This window comes from Sturnus vulgaris, chromosome Z (assembly GCF_052056855.1).
Source record: "Sturnus vulgaris isolate bStuVul1 chromosome Z, bStuVul1.hap1, whole genome shotgun sequence".
NCBI classification, from domain to species: Eukaryota; Metazoa; Chordata; class Aves; order Passeriformes; family Sturnidae; genus Sturnus; species Sturnus vulgaris.
The window spans coordinates 74,662,202-74,680,942 of NC_142283.1; the positions used below are offsets into that span (position 1 = coordinate 74,662,202).

Here is an 18,741-nt window from a genome sequence, read left to right on the forward strand (position 1 = left end):
ACTGTACAAACAGCAAAGGCCATAAAATACGAGATGAACAAGACAAAGTCAGTTATTTACTGCCCTGAGCATGATCGTTCCCCATGGTGAGTTTTCAAGTGCCTTTTGCTTCAAGTCTGCTTTTAAATGACGCACATGATGTGGCCTCCTCCAGTTCCTAAAGGGAAAGAGAAAGGAAGCTCTGCCACAGTGCAACAGAGATCCCTCATCTAAAGCTTTTACTATATCTAAAATGCCATTGAATTGCTGCATTGCTGTAGGCACTATAGTAAGTGCTCTGGTCAGCTGAGGAGTTGCTCAACTGGCTTGACCTGTTGTGGGTATGAAGGAGGCTCCTACTTGCCCCTCTGACCACTGACCTCACCAGTGGTGAAGTGGATGCCCTTGGCTGTTCTGGGACTGGAAGAGGTCACTACCTGCACTGCACAGCTGAGAAAAGAGTAATGAGATGGATGATCCAGCAGCTGATGGCACTCCCAGCACTCAGCTAGGGCAGGTGTTTTAGAAAAGACCACACAACAGGCTGTGTGCAGGTGCAAATGTCTCCTCTGCCCACCACAGGCTGTATCTGAACAAGGTGTTTTGGCCACTCCCTGGAAATGGGGAAATGGACAAGGGGGAGAGTGGATGCTGCAGTCTCACACTGTGAGCAGTAGAGCCAGGAATATATTTTGACCATTTTTATGTCATCTCAGATCTGAGAAATTCAAGAACAGCAGCTAGTAAACTCTGCTGGTCTTCTGTTCCTGTGACTTAAGTACTGAAGTGGTGGACATCCCATTCCACTGGAGAGTACAGGTAGCCAGGCAGTGGTCACTGAGATGGGTTGGACCATGAATGAGATCCATGAGAGTGTGATATGAGAAGAGTGTGTGAACAGAACAAATGTACTTCCCCAGAACTATTTTACAATCTTCAACGATTTACAGCTCAGGGACCGCTTTGTGATACAGGGGCGTCCATGTTCAACAGCCATGGATGGATTTTTACCTTCATGAATTTGTCTGTCTTTAGACGTCTTTTTAGGGCCTGCAGCATCCTGTGTCAAGGGCTTTTAAACATTCATTACATAGCCTGGTGCGTGAACAGAAGTTTGAGCTTATTCTGAGCAAAGTTACTGCAGCAGTCACACATTTCCCAGCAGATTCTTCATTGGCTGCTCCTGTAGGGGTGAGGTCCAGACAGGCACCTGCTGTGCCCAGTGCTGCAGTTTGGAACATGCATAAGCACTTGAGGTGCCAAATCACCACCCGTATCTTCACAGACCTGTTATAGTTTGTATCCCGTGGTGGAGCCTGGGGGCTGTGTTGTGGTCAGAGGCCCATCACATCAGGTCCTGATGCAAATACACCCTGAGGTAGTTCCTGAGAGCTGTAACTGGTTCATGTCAGGAATGAGGGACAGATCCTCTGCCATTCTCATAGGATTATATATTGATCACTTGATAACGAGGTTCCTATGTAGTAAAAAATTCCAAAGGTGCTGTGTAACAGTTACTTCTTCACTAGGAAATGGCTGATAGGCGTGTGTACATTTGAGTGCCTGTGTAAAAATAAACAGAGGGATAATAAAGACAGTGGCAAATTCGAGTAATTGCCATGGGTAAGGGATATCTGCACTGTCAGTGGTAACTGACTGTGGTGTCCTGTGCTTAGGGGAATAAACTGCATGTCAGTGCTATGCGTAATATGGGACAATTCGTGAAGGTGCCACTTGTGTCATCCAGGACTTGTGCTGGGAAACTACATGAACTAGGAAAACTCGTTTTCAGGGCCCATTAACAGATGGATTTTCAACTTCTCTGCATTCTTCTGGGTCAATGTCTTTACATGCAGGAACTGAAAGAACGAGGATGGCCAGGGAGCCATCCAGATCCACACCCTGACCCCTCTTTCCTGTGTCTCAAAACAGCACAAGAGGCAAAAGGGGCTGGAGGATCATGAGGGTGGTGAGGCCTAGGTGATGCTGAAGGAAACTTCTACTCACACTGAAATGCCTGTGGGGATCCTTGGAGTTCCAGGAGAGGCTGGGCAGTGTCTGAGGGGGTTTGTGTGCATGCCTGCAAGGAATCTGTGGCATCTCTCCACAGCTGAGATGCTGGGAGCTTATCAGGGTTTCCTCTGGATGCCTTCACGTCCGCGCCAGCAGCAGCAGCCCTCTGGGCTGGGGTGGGCTGGCGCTGGGAAAGCTGACCCAGCCGTCTGCATTCTGGCCTTTCCTCCCCTGTGCAGAGACAGATCCCACGGGGCAGGCATCGCTCAGCGCTGGTGTGAGTCATGCCAGATGCGGCATGGTCCTCAGGCACCCCCTGGCAGGTGTGATATGGGAGAGCAGAGCCGTGTTCTGGGGGAGATAGCTGGGTAATTCACTGATTACACATATGGGCAATGATTAGTGCCACCAGTCAGTTCCTCACCCCACAGAACGTCTGGATAACAGGCAGCAGAAAAGAGGGACTTTTTACAAGGGCCTGGAGTGATAGGACAAGGGGGAATGGCCTTAAACTGGAGTAGAGCAGTTTTAGATTAGAAATAAAGAATAAATTCTCAGAGAGTCATGAGGCCTTGGCACAGGTTGCCCAGAGAAGCTGTGGCTGCCCTACCCCTGGAATTGCTCAATGCCGGGTTAGACGGGGATCTGAGCAATTTGGTCTAGTGCAAGGTGTCCCTGTCCAGGGCAGGGGGTTGGAGTAAGGTGGTGTTTAAGGCTCCTTCAAGCTATAATGTCCCATGATTCTGTGATTCTATGGCCTGCCTATAGGTTTAGCATCATCGCTTGAAAGGCTTACAGGCGTAACTTCTGTGAGTGGAATGCAGGGATGCAGTACACCCTCAAGCACCTGGTGGCTGTGCAGAAATGTCTGAAGTACTGCTGGCTCAACCTTGCTCTGCTTGCTCAGCCCCAGAGGGAGCAGGCATGGCTATGTGACTGTCAGCAGGCCCTGCTCTGGTTTTGCTCTTTGTGAATGCCAACACAAGCTTGTGCTTTTCAGTGCTGGTCAGGTGGATGCTGGGCTGGTGTGTTTTGCAGAACATCCTGCACTCCAGACTGGAGTGCCTGGGAAAAGGATGAGGCAGGAGAGACAGTGTGGGATGAAGTACAAGGGATTTCATCAGTGGCATTGTCTGTGAGAGCAAACTCGTTGCAAACTGGCCGGGGGGACACAGCCACACTGTGCTGTCTCTGGGCACAGTCAGAGGCAGGGAAATGTTCACACACAGAGGAGTGTGCTGGCTTCACCACACTGAAATTTCAAAACCTCTTTTACCTGACCCAGTGTCTCCTACCCCAGCTTACAGCCTTTCCCCTTTAATCTCTCCTTTCAGAATGTGAGTGTTTGTGCTCCTCGAGGAGGAAAACTGGCTGCTCTTATCTCCAGGGTGATGATGTTCTGTGAACTCTGCAGTTTCCCCAGCTTCCACTTTATCTGTGGATTTAAAGCAGACCAGAGCAGGCAGCTCAAGGCTCAGAGAGAGCCTGAGCCTGGGCAGCTCCACAGCAGGGTCAGATGCTCTCACACAGAGGGGTATGGTGGGAGCGTGGCCCTGAGCAGGTCAGGAGAACAGGATGGTAATGGAAATGAAGGATGATGGCAGGGAGGAGCCAGCATCACCTTGTAGAAATTTCCATGCTACCTTATGGGACCTTTGCTCTGTTCTGGTGCCCCAAAGATGAGAAGGACAGGAAACTGCTACAGAAAGTCCAGAGGGGACCTCTAAGTTGATGAGAAGATTAGGGCACTTTCCCTACAAAGACAGGCTGAGAAGGCTATGGGTGTTCATCCTGGAGAAGAGAAGGTTGTGTGGAGACCTTATAGGAACCTTCCAGTGCCTGAAGGGGCTCACACAGAGAGGGACCTTTTGTCAGGAGCTGTAGGGATAGGACAGGGAATACCAGGTACAAATTGAAAGAGGGGAAATGTAAGCTAGATATTAGGAGAAGTACTTTACTGTGAAAGTGGTGAGATGCTGGAAAAAGTTGCCCGGGGAAGCTGTGGATGCCCCATTGCATTCAGTGCATCACCCCATTGAGTGCCCCAGCATTCAAAGCCAGGTTGCATAGGGCCTTGAGCAACTTGATCTAGTGGGAGAGGTCCCAGACCATGGCAAGCATGGCAAGGATGGATTGGGACTGGATGTTCTTTAAGGTCCCTTCTAATCCTTGATATTCTATGATTCTATGACCTGATCTACTCCTGTTCCTCCATTTTATTCTCTGTTAAATATTTGTGGGTAGGGGAGACTTTCCAGGGCTTTTCACAGATCAGAGCTGGTAGGTGCCTCAAAAACCATCACGCTTTTCTCCATTTAAGAATGACTTCATCCTGTCTGATAAGTCAGACAAGGACAGGAGGAGTGTGGCCCAGCATGGGGTGGCTGGGTTCCTGGTGACCAGGAGGGTTCCACTCTGTTGCCCAACAATGAGGCCAGGGCCACCCCTAGCAACCCCATAACACAGAGCCCTGCTCTGCCCCTAAAAACAAAGTCAAGTAATTCTTCTCCTGCTGGCAACGTCACCCCATGGATTACCTCCATCTGAGCATCCCTGCAGCTGTAGCAGCCCTGCAGCTGTAGCAGCCCTGCAGCTGTAGCATCCCTGCAGCTGTAGCAGCCTGGGGCAGGGCAGCAGTGCCCAGGGCAGGACCCCACCCATGAGCCGCTGCAACTCTCCATCTGTCCCTCCACTTGCCACTTATGCCCATCATGACCAGAGCAGGCCTTTTCCCACGGAAAAGCAGGATGTGCAGGTGATGAAGTTTTGCCTGGCTTCAGGGCAAGGGACAATGGGTGAGCTGAAAGGCTGTGGAGGCCAGTATCCTGGGAATGGAGAGGGGTGTGACAGGACAGAGAGCAAAGACATCTGCTGAGAGACACGTGAGGTGTGTGAGATTTTCTTGGTGCCTGCCATCCATAAAGAAGAGAAGGAGACGGACCATGAGTGGAACATGAGATCATAGGGAGCAGGCGCTCCAGGTTATATCAAACAGGGTCTGTCCTGAACAGTGAAGGTTGTACCAGTGCTGTTATGATCTCCCTGAAGAGTGCTGGAGATATTTTGGTGCCTTGTTCATTTGGTCTGATTGAAGAACAAACTGCTCTTGCCCATGGTGAGCAGCTCCTCTGCTCAACTGTCCTCTTGGCCTCTGGGGAAAAAATGCTCCACTGGCAGGGCTGAAGCAAATGGAATGGCAATGTTCCACCTGCTGATTAGCCCAATTAAGAGATAAATGAGCTCCTGGGTGCAGAGGAAACATGTTACCGTCAAACTGAGTCAGAGAAGTTATTCCTTGCAGAATGCCCTGAAGTGCCCGGGTATTCATTCTTGCTAGGACTGCTCTTGCAGGACCCAGGAGCATTGTGCTTTTGGTTCTTCATTACTATGGATACTAACACCAGAACTGTTAGTGGACCTTGACTGTGCCAAAACTTCTCTCTCTAAACTGAGTTTTTTATTAGTAGTGCTGAAAGCACACCTGTCTAGGGGATGAAAGTGGGTTTGCTTTAGCAGGTGGCTGCTTTAAGGTACAGTGGAAAATGTGGCAAAATCGTTGTAGGGCCACTATTGAGTGAAGTTGCAACCTGTGAGGGTACCAAGGCAAACATCAGGAGGTGGTATGAAGCTAAGCATGGGTAGCCAATGCTCTTCTAACAAACTTTATAGGAACACTTTAAACGACAGCACCCCCAAGAAGTAAGTTAACCCATGACTGACTGTGATGGGCTAATGCTGAATGGACAAACAGCTTTGAGAATTTGGCTGAAAATTAGAGGAAAGTGTCTAATCTTCAGAGCAGCAAATTCTGGTAACAGGGTACAACAGAAGGAGTTGGGCAACGATGATCTACCATTAAAATGCAGAGTGGCCAGGTCACCAAAGGGCAGATATGGTGTGGCTGTGTCAGTAGGGGACTGTATTTAGTGACCCCAGAGATCCTCATCAGCCCTGTGGGTAAGTGAAACCCAGCAAGTATGAGCAGGTTGCTGTTGGGAAACCAGCAGATATTCGCAATCCAGTCCTTGGCTGACTCACTTGGCTTGTACTTGCTCAAGATCACCACGTCTGGATGCAGGGAGAAGGGGCAGTCCAGCCCCCTGGCGCTTGTGGGGCTGCACGTTGGAGCCCATCACTCCATGTCTGTGTGCAGACACTGGAGGGAAAGTGCCAATATCTAGAATGACACATGAGTTGGGAGTCAGATGCTTATTTTAGGTGAGGAAGAACTGCCTTTTGGAGCTGTTTTTCTCTGCTTGTTATAAACTCAGGCACAGGCTCACATAGCTTGAGTTTGTGTATTCAAAGAGCAGAGGTGCTCTGACCTACATGACCTTCAGAAAGGTGATGGTTTCCTTATTTTTACAGTCCTTGAACACTAGCAGGTCACTTTAATGTCTAAAAATGGCCAGCAGAAACTCAAAATTAAAGGACTCTCATATTTTCAGCAGCCAAGAGAGGAGCTCTGTGAACATCTTGAAGGGAAAAATTAATATCTCAGTGCCATCTTGTGGAATGAAAGGACAAGCTCTTAGAAGCATGCTGGAGTTTTACAGAGTTTGGTGGTAATATTGGGAATTATTACCAATAATAATTGGTAATAACTATTACCAAATGTTATCATCAAATATTGTCCAAAGATTTTTATTTGCACACTGGGATTGCTTTTTTTCCCAGAGAATACTGCAAGTCCATGGGAACCCGGTGTTCCCAGAAAGCACCTGTCAGTTTTTCAGCCTGAATCAGAATATTAAGATGCCAACAACTGATGCCTGAATGCAGGAGACAGAGCCTATCAGATACACAGCAGCTTCACTCTTTGCCCACAGGGAAGGAATCCACTTGGAAGGCTCCCTGAGATCTAGGAGAAAAAACAAAGTTGTAGGTCCAGTTACGGGTGTTACCGACCCACTGATACCTTGTCCATCTGAGAATGGCTGTGAGATCTCCAGCACATGGAGATGTCAGGATCTCAGATGACATGTAAATTCAGCTGGAAATCAGCATGTGCAGAAGGAACTTCAGGGTCTTGTCACTATCCCAACCTGGTGCTCCAGGACCCATGGTTTGTGCTCCATCAGTAAACATTTGCATGGCAGAGAATGAAGTGACCTAGAAAGGTTTATTCTGTGCTACAGCATAGGTCACAGACCCACAGGACAAAAACCTTCCTGCCTAGAAATATGTTGTAGAAACACCCTTGGAAGCAATGTGATTATCATCCATCATAATTAAATAATCCACAGTATGAGAGACAGACCAGTAATTTACTGCATATTTAGCCAGGTGTTCACTGAGGTCAATCGTTAATGTGTCACTGGAGGAGGGATTACCCCAGTCCATAAAACTCTCCCTACCATAAGACAAAAAAAATAATCTCTGGAGCAGAAAGGAGAATCAGCTTCCCAGGTTCTTCCATACAGCTGCTGAGTGCCCTGTGGGTGAAAGAAAAGCTCATAAACTTTTGCCACGCAGTAGAGGAGTGGGAGGCAAGGCCAGGGGCAGCATGAGCAGAGCACCATGTCCCCATCAGGGCACCTCGGCAGAGCTGTCCCTTCCAGAGCTACACTGAGAAGCTGCAGCAGGTTGAGAGGAAGGTGAAGAAAACCAGCAAAAAACCAGAAAAGGCTCAAGGGAAAAGGTCTTGAGCGTTCAGTGGATATAAGTTTTTCCATGATTAATCAAAGGTATTAAAACCTTTTCACCGTGGAAAGGTAAGAGTGCCTGGTGATCAGGGAGATAGGCAGAGGGAATGAGGAGATGGAGAAGGAATCAGGACAGCAATGGCTCTGCTCTGGCAGCCAGATAAGACTGAAGATCTCTTGAGACCATTGCTGAGATTGGTTTCTCCTTGCCCTATACGAGAGGACAGACAGGGTGGCTGGTGGCAAGGCTCTCCGTGAGTGTGATGGCACCTGCAGACACAGGTGCATTCAACAAGAGCAAATATTCCACCTGAAACAATCCATTGTGTTCTTCCCAGCTTCAGACAGCAGAGCACAGCAGCTCCAGGCAGAGCATCCTTGCTGCAGAAGAGGCATCCAAATAGTCCTGTACAGGCAAAGGCCCCAGTCCAATCTGTTTGAAAAAAACCAGTACCAAATCACCAGTCAATGGGTTACAATGCAGAGCAGAGCAAAAATTCCTGTTCAATTTCTGTAGAAAAGGTTAAGGAGAAAGACAGGCTTCAGGAGCACATCAAGGCTTTTGACAGCTCCACTGTTCTGGGGTTAGGCTTTCCTGGACAGAGGCACAATGTCACCAATGCCCTCATAACAGAAATATTGCATCCTGTACAGCTTTTATGGGGGAGGGAGGGAAGGGAGTGGGAAGACTTTGAAGCTAGCTGCTGCTGTATTGTCTTGTTCATCTTTAACCAAAGGAGAGAAGGTGTCTGGGGGTGAAGAGAGGGTGCCAAGTTTCAAAGGGTAACCTGGCTCAGTGCAATGAAGTGTGCCATCACAACAGGAGCACAAAGACAGCCTTAAGGAGTTGCAGAAGACAATGTTGCAGAAGATTAAGAACGTGTTGAGGATTCGTAACAGTACCATAAGGGAGATGCTGGCAGAAGCACTGGGAACATTCATTCTCATGGTAAGGAGGGGTCTATGCGTGTGTATGAGTGTGTGTGTGCAGCCATTTAAGGCAGTGATTTGTAAGGTCAGTGGTTTCCTACCACTTTCTCAGGGTTCCCCAGAGGCTGGTTGCTACTGCTCACCCCTCTGCTTTGTTGGGGTGGCAGTTTCCCAGCAGGCAGACCATCTGCCAAAAACCTTCTGGAGCAAAAAAGTAATGCAGGGAAATGGAGATGGGTGCTGGGAGAGAGTGAAGAAGGTGGGATAGAATTAAAATACCACAGAACCATTTAGGATGGGAAAGACCTTTAAGAGTTCAAGCATTAAGCTGGCACTGTGGAGGCCACCACTAATCCATGTCCCTATGTGCCACATCTATATGTCTTTTAAATACTCCAAGGTATTATATATATTTAATATTTGTAAACCCACCACTTCCTTAGGCAGCCTGTTCCAGTGCTTGACAACCCTGCTGGTGAACACATTTTTTCATAATATCCAATCGAATCCTCCCCTGGCATGATTTGGTGCCATTTCCTTTTGCCCTGTCACCTGCTACATGGGAAAAGAGCTACACCCCAGCTACACCCTCCTGTCAGGGAGCTGGAGAGAATGATCAGGTCCTCCCTGAGCCTCCTATTCTCCAGGCTGAACATCCCCAGCTCTTGCAGCTGCTCCTCATCAAACTTGTGCTCCAGTGGACCCTTCCCCAGCTCCACTGCCCTTCTCTGGACTTGCTCCTCTTTCAGTTCACTTCTAGGAGAAAACTGAGAAAGAGTTTAGGAATGGAATCAAAGAGTTGTGTCTACAGTGCTTGTGCCACACCCCCTGGATGATCCCATAGAGTGAATGAAGGTTTTTCCTCCTGCTGTGCCACAGGTGTGGTGTAGTTGGGAGGGGTGGGTCTGAAGAGGTGTGGAGAACAGACCCAGACTCTTCTATCACTGACAGCTGCTGCGAAATGAAAACAGCGTTTATCCATCTTCTCCTCGGGGTTGCCAGGGTAATGAACTTTCCACAGAGATTGTCCAGAACCACAACCCACCATTAGGAAATGAAATTACAGGGCGTGAAGCATGCCAAGATTTCACTTTTGATTTTCTTCCTGCCAATCGAAGAGTGCTTATCTAAATCATACATAAACTGCCCCTGTGCTTATGTAAATCATACATAAGCTGCCCCCTTGCCTGAGGGATCTGTTTCACAAAGAAATAATTAAGTGGGTTTGAGCCCCTGGCTGCTTCAGAAATGTTTGGGTAGAGGATTAGGAAGGTTTTGCAGTTGCTGTGGGGGCTGGTGGGAGTGAAGCACCCACTGGGACCAGAGACTTTGAGTGTTTGATCAACAGAACAGAATGAGATCCTCCCTCTGAAAAGGCCTGGTATCTATCTGTGCCAATTTGCTACAGCTGGACTTAGCCTGGGCTGAAACACTTTAGGCTGGACAGAGGCTGGGCATAATCAAAATAACTTGTAGTTGGAGATTTAAAGAGGAAGAAATTAAGATTTGTGTAAGCACAGGGACCTGCTGGCACAGCTCTCTGTACCAAGAAAGATGCTTATTTCCAAGGGCAACAACTGCCTGTGCAGAGTATGGTTGCTTTTTATCACATAATTTTGCACATCCAGCTCTTAGAATTTAACTCATTGGTAGTTTTGCACCATAGCAAGTCAGAGTACAGACACCTATGACTCCTCTGCAGCAGCTTAGCAAAACATTTGGCTTTTTCAGTTCTCTGTTATTTGGTGGTAGAAGTTCTCAGGTGACAAAGAACAACTTCAGAGTCGTCCTGGCAGGGAAGCAGTATGGGCTGGAGACTTTACTCTGCACTCTGACATTTTGCAGCCTACAGCTCAGACTGGCTCCTCCTTCACTGATCCATATGAGGGAGTAGAGAAAAGGAGGGTGCTACACATGGGCCCCATCAAGGGCTGAAGACAAGCAGCATCCAGCATCAGAATAAAGCATACAGCACACCCAACACTTCAGCAGCACCTCTGCCTTCAGTGCAACAGGCCCTGTTCTGGATGCACCTCCAGGATGCCTGAATGGCTATTATTTGGACAGTAACACTCACCTCAGGGTAATGGAGAGGCAGTGTTGGTAAGAGGAACCAGGCAGCAGGACTAAGCAGCACAAGGATTAAAGAAGAACAAATTAAAAGAAATGGTGTTTTGGGACTGTGAGGATACAGGAGGAAAGCAGGAGTTTGAGAATCTGAAAAACAGATTCTGTGTCCTATCTTGTGTTTTTTTCAGGATACAGCTGTTTATGCACAGTCATGTCTCCTCCCCTGCAACCCTTGCTCTGCACCTCTGTGCTCTCCTGCCAAACCTGTGCCTTACATATTTGCTGTCTCTTGTATCTGGCTTTGGAAAAATCAGGGATGAATATACAGAATTTATGTAATTTTCAGATGTTAAGGAGAGGTCACAAACTGTTTCTGGGGGCTTTTGTTGAGGCAGACTGAAAAGGGCTCATACTATGGGGGCTGTAGCTCTGTGTCTACAGGAGAGATAACAAGTGCAGCATCTCTAGGGAACAGGGGATATGGGTGATGTCTGAAAGCAATGAGGGGAAGCAGACACAAGAGATAAAATTTGGATGCAGGCAGAACAGACAGAAAAAAAAATCACAGTTAAATAGTACAAGCCAAAGCAGAAGTTTATGTGCTAGAGAACATATTGACTTTCTTGCCTTTGAAAGACTTGTTACCTTGAATAAAATCAATGTAGTCCAAGGAACAGGATACACTTTCCAAACCCTCAGTTGTTTGTGAGGCAGAAACCTCAAAAGATGCCTTGTCCTTCTCTAGATTTCAGTGTAAGAACATTCAAAGAACTGATTTTTCCACTCTTACCACATCAAAAGCAGGAAAGAGAATTCTCTCTTTCAAGACAGAGCAATGTATTGAATATTTGTTTTCCTGCTGGAGAGTGTTTACCTTTAGTTTTTTCCCTGGTTCTCCTTCAGTTACTAAAAAAAATCAAAAACAACCTACTGAAACTTTGGCTGTTTCCAAACTGAAAATATTTGTGTCAAACGGAACAGTTAAACCAGAATTTCCTTTCTTGTCTTTCACTGGAATGTTACCAAAATTAGGGTTGAGTCTGGCAAATAGCTGTGTACTGCCCAAATTACATATTTAGTCAATAAATTGCATACCAGGAAAAGAAGCACAGTAAGAATTTGCACACTCTCCTTCCATCCATCTTGGACATTGTCTCCCAGTGGTCCATGGTGATGCTTCCCCAGTTCATGTCCCTGGTTTCAGGCAGAGCCATCTGCAGTGTGGCTGTGTGAATGACCCCCACAAGCCCCAGCTCTTGGTGTGAGTGTCTGGGGTTTGTTTCCCCATACCCAACCATAATGAGAGTGCCTAATTTGGTTTGCTGGGCACCAATCTCAGCTATCACTTCAATTTTTGCAGGGCAAGGCTTTCTTTGTGTTCTGACCATGGTCATCTTAGAGATTTTCTGTCTTTGGGAGCTCATTACTTTTGCAGAAAAAATAGCAAAGAAACTCAGTCTACCACAGCAATAAAAATACTTTTAACACTCCTTTTTGTCTTGCTTTTGACACAGGTTTTTGGATTGTCCTCTGTGGCACAAGTGGTACTGGGAAAAGGAAGCAGTGGTCAGTATCTGAGCATCAATTTGGCATTTGGCATTGGTGTTACCTTGGGCATCTATGCGGCTGGAGGAGTATCTGGTGAGCAGCACTGTCAGGCATGGGACATACCCACATTCCAAAACGGCCATGTGCACTGGGGACAGGAGGAGGGGGGTGTGGAGGGTGCATTATGGCATGGGCAGTGCCCTCACCTAAAATAAAACCAGTCCTATAGTCCCCAGGCAAGAAAAGCAGGCGAGGCCAGGGACAAGGCTTGCACAGCATGCATACAGAATACTAACCCCAAACTTGTGTTCTGAGCTGTGACAGGGAAAGTGGGCCAGGGAGATGGGAGGAAGTTTGGCCAGCCCCTCTCGTTGTGGCCAGCAGAGCCAGGTTTCAGCAGCTCCCCCATTTGGGACATGCCAGAAAGGCCCAAGGAGACAGGGAGCTCCTAAAACCTGCTGCTGATACGACCCATGGGGAAGTAAATAATTTATTGCAAAGGAGGGCTTATGGCTGATATTGTAAAAGGAATGGTATGCAATTTTTCTTCTTATCACACACCCATACACAGGTGCCCAACATGAACTCAGGAAGTGGTGTTTTGGGGCCATGGGGTGGCATCCCTCACATGACAGGAGCATTACCTTTGCCTTCTGCTATTTCTGCATTCATTTGCACCAAGAGAAGACATTAAGGACTAATGGGCAGAAAATTAAAGCAACTCCTTGGTTTTGAACTGTTGGAGTAGACAGAAGTCCAAACCTGGGGCTGGCATGGAAAGGAAAAATTTTCTATGTGAGCAGTCAGGAGCAGCCAGCCCTTGATTTTCTTGTCCTTTTGGACATGGTGGAAACATCCTGAGGAAACATCCTGGGGAAAGCAGACTGAGGAAACTAGGTTCTGCAGTCCCAAGTGACTTTTGAGAAGGAGCCGATCCCTTGAGAGCAGAGGGCAGTGCAGAAGGGATCTCAGCTCAGCCAGCAGTAGTATGCTTACAAAACAACCTTCAGACCTTCCTGACATAGTAATTTGGATTCACCTGTGTCACAAGGTGCTTTTTGTGATGTCTGAAATGGCTGGCCATACCCACAAAAGAGCAGAGGGGCTAAGAAGGATCTGCCACCATTCCAGTTGTGGTTGTTGGATTGTAGCAGGGGCTACATGCACTTCCACTTCACTTTGTCACCTTGATGAAATGATGGGTGTCTGCATCTTACCCCTTTTGGAGTGTATAAGATGGTCATGAAGGCTGGAATGTTTACTGACCCTCAAAGTTTATACCTATCAGGCAGGAAAAAGAAATAGTTTCTTTAGACTTCTGGGGACAGGAGGCCTGGAGAACACATATGGTTTGCATCCAGGGCACGAGACCCAGACCCATTAAGTCTTCAAAAGCACCATTGTGATATGAACCTTCTCCACAGAAAGTGTTTCATCAAAACACAGGTCCTCATCTACCTGTAGCTACTAAAAATATGCTGAAGTATCGGCTCTTTTTAAGCTCGGTAGGGAGAAGCCCATTGAGAAACTCATAGGGAACCTCATGCCATCCCAAGAGAGCCATACCTGACAGGTGAGATGATCCAGTATCTGAAGGCAGCCTGTGGTCTACAGAATTTTTAGAAGACTAGCTAGGAACTCTCTGACTTGAATGATTCATCTGTCAAGAGAGAAAGGCTCATTTTGTGTCTGCAGGAGTAAGACCCTGAACTGAGAGAGTCTTGCTGTTCTGGGTCAGTGTCTGGATGATTACTGCAGGGCATGGGGCATAGAACCAAAGAACAGTTTGGGTTGGGAGAGACCTTTCAAGTTCATCTAGTCTAGCTGCCCTACAATGAGCAGAAACATCAACTAGAACAATTCCAAAACAGCTGCATCAGTGTTGAGGCCTCTCTTTTTTCTGTGATTTTTGCAGGAGCTCATCTGAATGCTGCCATCACCATTACACAATGCATTTTGGGAAACATCTCCGGGAAAACGCTGGTAGCTTATATAATCGGCCAGTTCCTGGGCTCCTTTATGGCAGCAGCCACTGTCTTTGCTATGTACTATGGTAGGGTTGTGTTTTTTATCAGAGGTCAACTCACAGTGCTGTCAAAATATGTCCTTTTACAGTACCCAGCATGATTTCTGGGTGAGAAGGGCTAGCTCCAGGCTTGTGGGACAGACCACAGCTCAGGTTCAGAGCAGGTCCCAGATTAACCTCTGGGAAGGATACGCAGCTCCTGGAGAACACAGCTTCTTTTACTCTGGGCATTCCCACTTCCAAGACCTGTCTTCAGCAGAAGGGCAGTAGCTGCATTTTGTCAGCATTTTGTTTCCAGGTCTGCAGGGGCTTTATTTACATGAACTACCATGCATTAGGTGCTGCTGGAGCTCTGGGAGGACTCTGCTGCTCTGTGGAACACGGGTTTGCAGCTATTGGGGGTTTTGTGCTGTAAGCAGTGTACCCACCACAGCTGTCTCTAGCATGTCTCAGTCTCTGAGGGGCAAAGGGTTGGAGGCATCCAGTGCATCCAGACCATCCAGGCTACCCTGGGCTCCTGAATCAGAGATAGGAAGCTGGTAGGTGTAAGGAAGTGACTGCAGACCAAAGTCTGTGGGTAACAGATATTGTTGAGATTATGCTCTGTGAGGAGTCTGTCACCTCCATCACATCTTCTGCTGCCTCCCTTCTCCCTGATGTCTGTGCTGGCTGCAACAGGTGGATTTGTGCGTGTGTCCTGTGGGATGAATGCTGTGCTAACTTCCATAATTCCCACTTCTCCTAGATGCTATTTATGAATACACCAATGGGAGCCTTACAGTGTCAGGACCAACTGCCACAGCGATGATCTTCTCTACTTACCCTGCTCCCAATGTATCCTTGCAGGGCGCCTTCTTCACAGAGGTCAGTGGGAATGGCTATGGAGTGCTAGGAGAAGGTGGGTGGTTACAGGTGCTGCTGCAGGACTGCTACAGGTCCCCACAGCCCTACATGCACAGACACATTCCTCTTTTCCCAAAGAGCCCATATCCAGGCAGGCACCTGAAAGGTAAGATCCAAGGCACCTTGGTGGCTGGGTAAGCCTAAAGAGTTTGGCCTAAAGCCTAATACATGTAGGATGCTCCACAGCTTGGTCCAGGGGCTCTCCAGACACCTTCCCTGCATGCCACACAAGCAGTGAGAAGCTGAGCTATATCACCAGCCATCTCCTCTGGGCTCTGGGATGAACTGCTCCTTTCCTATTTGGATTGTACATGCACTCCATGCTCCTTGGCAGCTGTGCTGGCTGCCCCTCCCCAGCACAGAGAGCCTGGGACTGTCTCCACATGAACATAGCCTGGGCTGAACCTCTGTGTTTGAACAGATCCATTGAGACTGTATGCAGTGGATTCCAAGCTTACAGCAGAGTGTTCAGATACCCAGAAATAGGAAAGGGATGCTTCAGGGGATGTGGGGCACTGAGACACCAGAGAAGGAAGATTCGCTTCCAATGCAAATCTTTGGAAGCCTGTGATTTTGACTCTGAGCTGACAAAACTCCTGCCTGGGCATGATGAAGAGGATGGTGGAAAAGCCTAGAGGTGGGGAGTGGATGCCCTCAGCCTCCTGTGGACCAGGCAGTGTCCTTGATGCACAAGAAAGCAAATAAGAGTGACAGTGCCTTAACAAAAGCTGCAGTTTCTGTTTTTGCTGGTGCCTGTGCAAGCAGTTCAAGTGTCTCCAGCTGCATTTTCTGGAGCAGAAAGAGACAGGTGTCATCACCTCTGTCAAAAATACGCTTCTTGATATCCTGGGCACTGCAAATCTACGAATACCAGCTATGTAGTCATTGATGGGAAATTCAGTTTCCCAGGTGAGAACCTGATATCTGCATACACAACAAGGCTGTACAAAACATTACTTCCTCTAGGGATGATCAGGTTTGTCCTGTGAGCAGTTTGTTATGAGTCTGCTTCTATTGGAATTTACTTAAAATGACCCATTTCCCTGACTTGAAAGATAGAGAGAGACAACATTGCTGAGAAATTTGTATCAGTTTTGGTGATGAGTTTTTTACTGAGGAAAGTTTTTTTTTCAGTCCACCTCTGAGGAGGAAGTAATATTTGGGTCCCTTCTGCCTTGACCAGACCATGAATCTCATCTGCTCTTTCGTTCTGAGAAGTCTCTCCTGCTCTGCTAAGCAGGATCTTTCAGCCTTCCCTATTCCCTCTCTGGACCTGTTTTTCTCCCTTTTCTGTCCCCACAGTTTACAGCAACTGTTATGCTGATCCTGGGTATTCTGGTCATCCATGACGAGAAAAACAACGCAGCCATCAAAGGTGCTCAGCCCATGCTCACGGGTATGCTGGTCCTGGGCATTGGTCTGGGAATGGGGCTGAACACAGGCTATGCCATAAACCCCTCCAGAGACCTGCCCCCCCGGATCTTCACTGCAATTGCTGGCTGGGGAACGGATGTCTTCACGTGAGTGACCTGTTTTGCTCTTACTCTGCTCAGCTTGCCAAGGGAGGAGATAAGCACAAGATAAAATGTGTCATGAAGCCTTTTTTCTTTGCACTAAATGATGGTATTACTGCAGAGTGAGGGTTGTGCCTATAGGAGCCTTGTGCATTATGTACACAAAATTTGGAGTACACTTATTCTCTGGCATGGGATTCACTTTGACACTTAGATACCTCAGTTTGGGCACCAAACTGTCTTCCTGTTCACTGGAGATACAGCTGGTTTTTGCAGTGAGCAGAGAGCCAGAACACAGCTCACCTGAATGCAAGTGGATTGCTGAACAGGTCTCCTAAATGTAGAGTCTGAATTTGGACATGAAACCTTGCCTTCCTCTAGTAAGATGGTGTCATGTTATGGCTTTTCCCATGGTGAGATCATTACCAGACTTCTGTCCCGGATGCCCATTTTCCTTAAATTCCCAGAAAATACTTTTGAGAGCTTGGTAGAGGACTCACAGATTTTATTGGAAAGGGGGAAGCAAAATGCCTATATCTGCTGAGAGTACCACTCATCAAGACCACACAGCCCATTTCTTTTGGAGAACAAGAAACCTGCAGCGTGGAGCCACCTTTCCATGCTGATGGGGAAAATGACCTTCCCTCCAGCAGTTAAGGGGGGGGACAGTGAATTTGTCTAAGCCAATTGTAGGCTTAGTGCCTGGAGTGGGACAGACTCCTCTGCTCACACAGCTCACTCCTGCCCCAGCAGGATGTGGCAGCAGAGCAGTGGTTCCAGTTGGGCTCACCAGCTGCCTCTTCTGTGTTTCATTTTAGGGCTGACCACTCCTGGTGGTGGATCCCAGTCACAGCTCCAATTCTGGGATGTCTTGCTGGTATTTTAATCTACAAACTCTTCATTGATTTTCACAACCACCCTGCCCATGAAACTGAAAATGAGAAAGAACAGGCAGGCATGGAGACTTCCAAACTGTGATGGCCACGTGCTGTGATGACATACATGAAGGGCACATCTGTTTTTCCACCATGCAGGTGGATGGGGATCATGTGATGGATGAGAGACTAGATTTCAGTAAACCTACTCTGCTTAAACAGACAAACTTGGTATCTGAGATATTGAGCAGGCCTGTGCAGGGCTAGACCTGACTGTGATCTGGAGAAATGATTCAATCTCTCTGCATAAAAATCTACCAAAAAAAAAAAAACAACCCAAAAAACCCAATCCAAAGCTCAGCCCCCAATCATCATATTCTGAAGAAAAGCAAAGCCGAACTACAAGTCTCCAGATACATATATATTAATTTACATCAAAATACAGGCATCAACAGTGGCAGATACAGCATGATTTAGTTAATTAACACAGAAATTTTGATCTGGAATATTCTTTGGTAAGAGGCAGATACTACAGTGATGGACCAAGGGCCTAGGCTTGCTTCATTTGCATATCTGTCACCCTAACAAACATCTAATTTGGAACAACACAGAAGAGAGAAGAACAAGGACAGTCTAAAATAGAAACAAGAACCTGTTGGGTTGTTTGGGGATTTTTAATGATTTTGTTTGTTTGGTTGGTTTTTTTTGTTTGTTTTTGTTTTGTTTTGTTTGTTTTTTGTTTTTGAATTTTTTTTTTTTTAATCTGAACATTCAGGAAGCATTAAAAAATTACTAAACTACAGTCTCCTGAATCCTGCCACAGTTCTGCTGGAACACACTGACATCAAAGAATGTGTGTACTGACACTCTAGACTTGAGCTACACCAACTATCACCACAGGAAAGAAGTCAGAGAACTTCTGTGACAGTGTCTCCAAAAACTTGAACAAACAGCCCTCCCTCCATACTTTTTTTCTACTCTGAATGCATGAGAAATGTAAGAGGTTGCCCCACTGCTGCAGGAATTCTGTTATCTCCATCTGAATGAGGAAGTGGGCTTGTGACAGCCTTACAAGTTGAAGCTGTCACTGGATGAAAAGCAGAACACTATCAGAAGCTGCCTGCTCCCAGGAGAGTGACAACAGTTTTAACTTTTCTAGAAAGTGCTTAAGCAAGTATGGTATGTATGTCAAGCACATAACTGCAGTCCCAGGACTGGGTGCCATGAATAAACAACAC

General features: G+C 47.2%; 1 protein-coding gene across 1 annotated transcript; it reads left to right on the top strand.

Moving 5' to 3' along the window:
* The first annotated feature begins 8,463 nt into the window (after positions 1-8,463).
* On the top strand, positions 8,464-17,606 carry LOC106865025 (aquaporin-7-like). The gene is made up of 6 exons (XM_014894843.2): positions 8,464-8,586; positions 12,152-12,278; positions 14,101-14,238; positions 14,957-15,075; positions 16,417-16,634; positions 17,447-17,606. Exons 1-6 carry the CDS (start codon positions 8,497-8,499, stop codon positions 17,604-17,606), a joined length of 852 nt encoding a protein of 283 aa, XP_014750329.2. The 5' UTR covers positions 8,464-8,496.
* Positions 17,607-18,741: the final 1,135 nt, after the last annotated feature.

Excerpts from the sequence above, each read along its gene's own strand:
- LOC106865025 (XM_014894843.2), top strand. The coding sequence starts at position 8,497 with ATGTTGCAGAAGATTAAGAACGTGTTGAGGATTCGTAACAGTACCATA. Across the intron at positions 8,587-12,151 it reads TGGGAACATTCATTCTCATG|GTTTTTGGATTGTCCTCTGT; the intron begins GTAAGGAGGGGT and ends CTTTTGACACAG. Across the intron at positions 14,239-14,956 it reads TGTCTTTGCTATGTACTATG|ATGCTATTTATGAATACACC; the intron begins GTAGGGTTGTGT and ends CACTTCTCCTAG.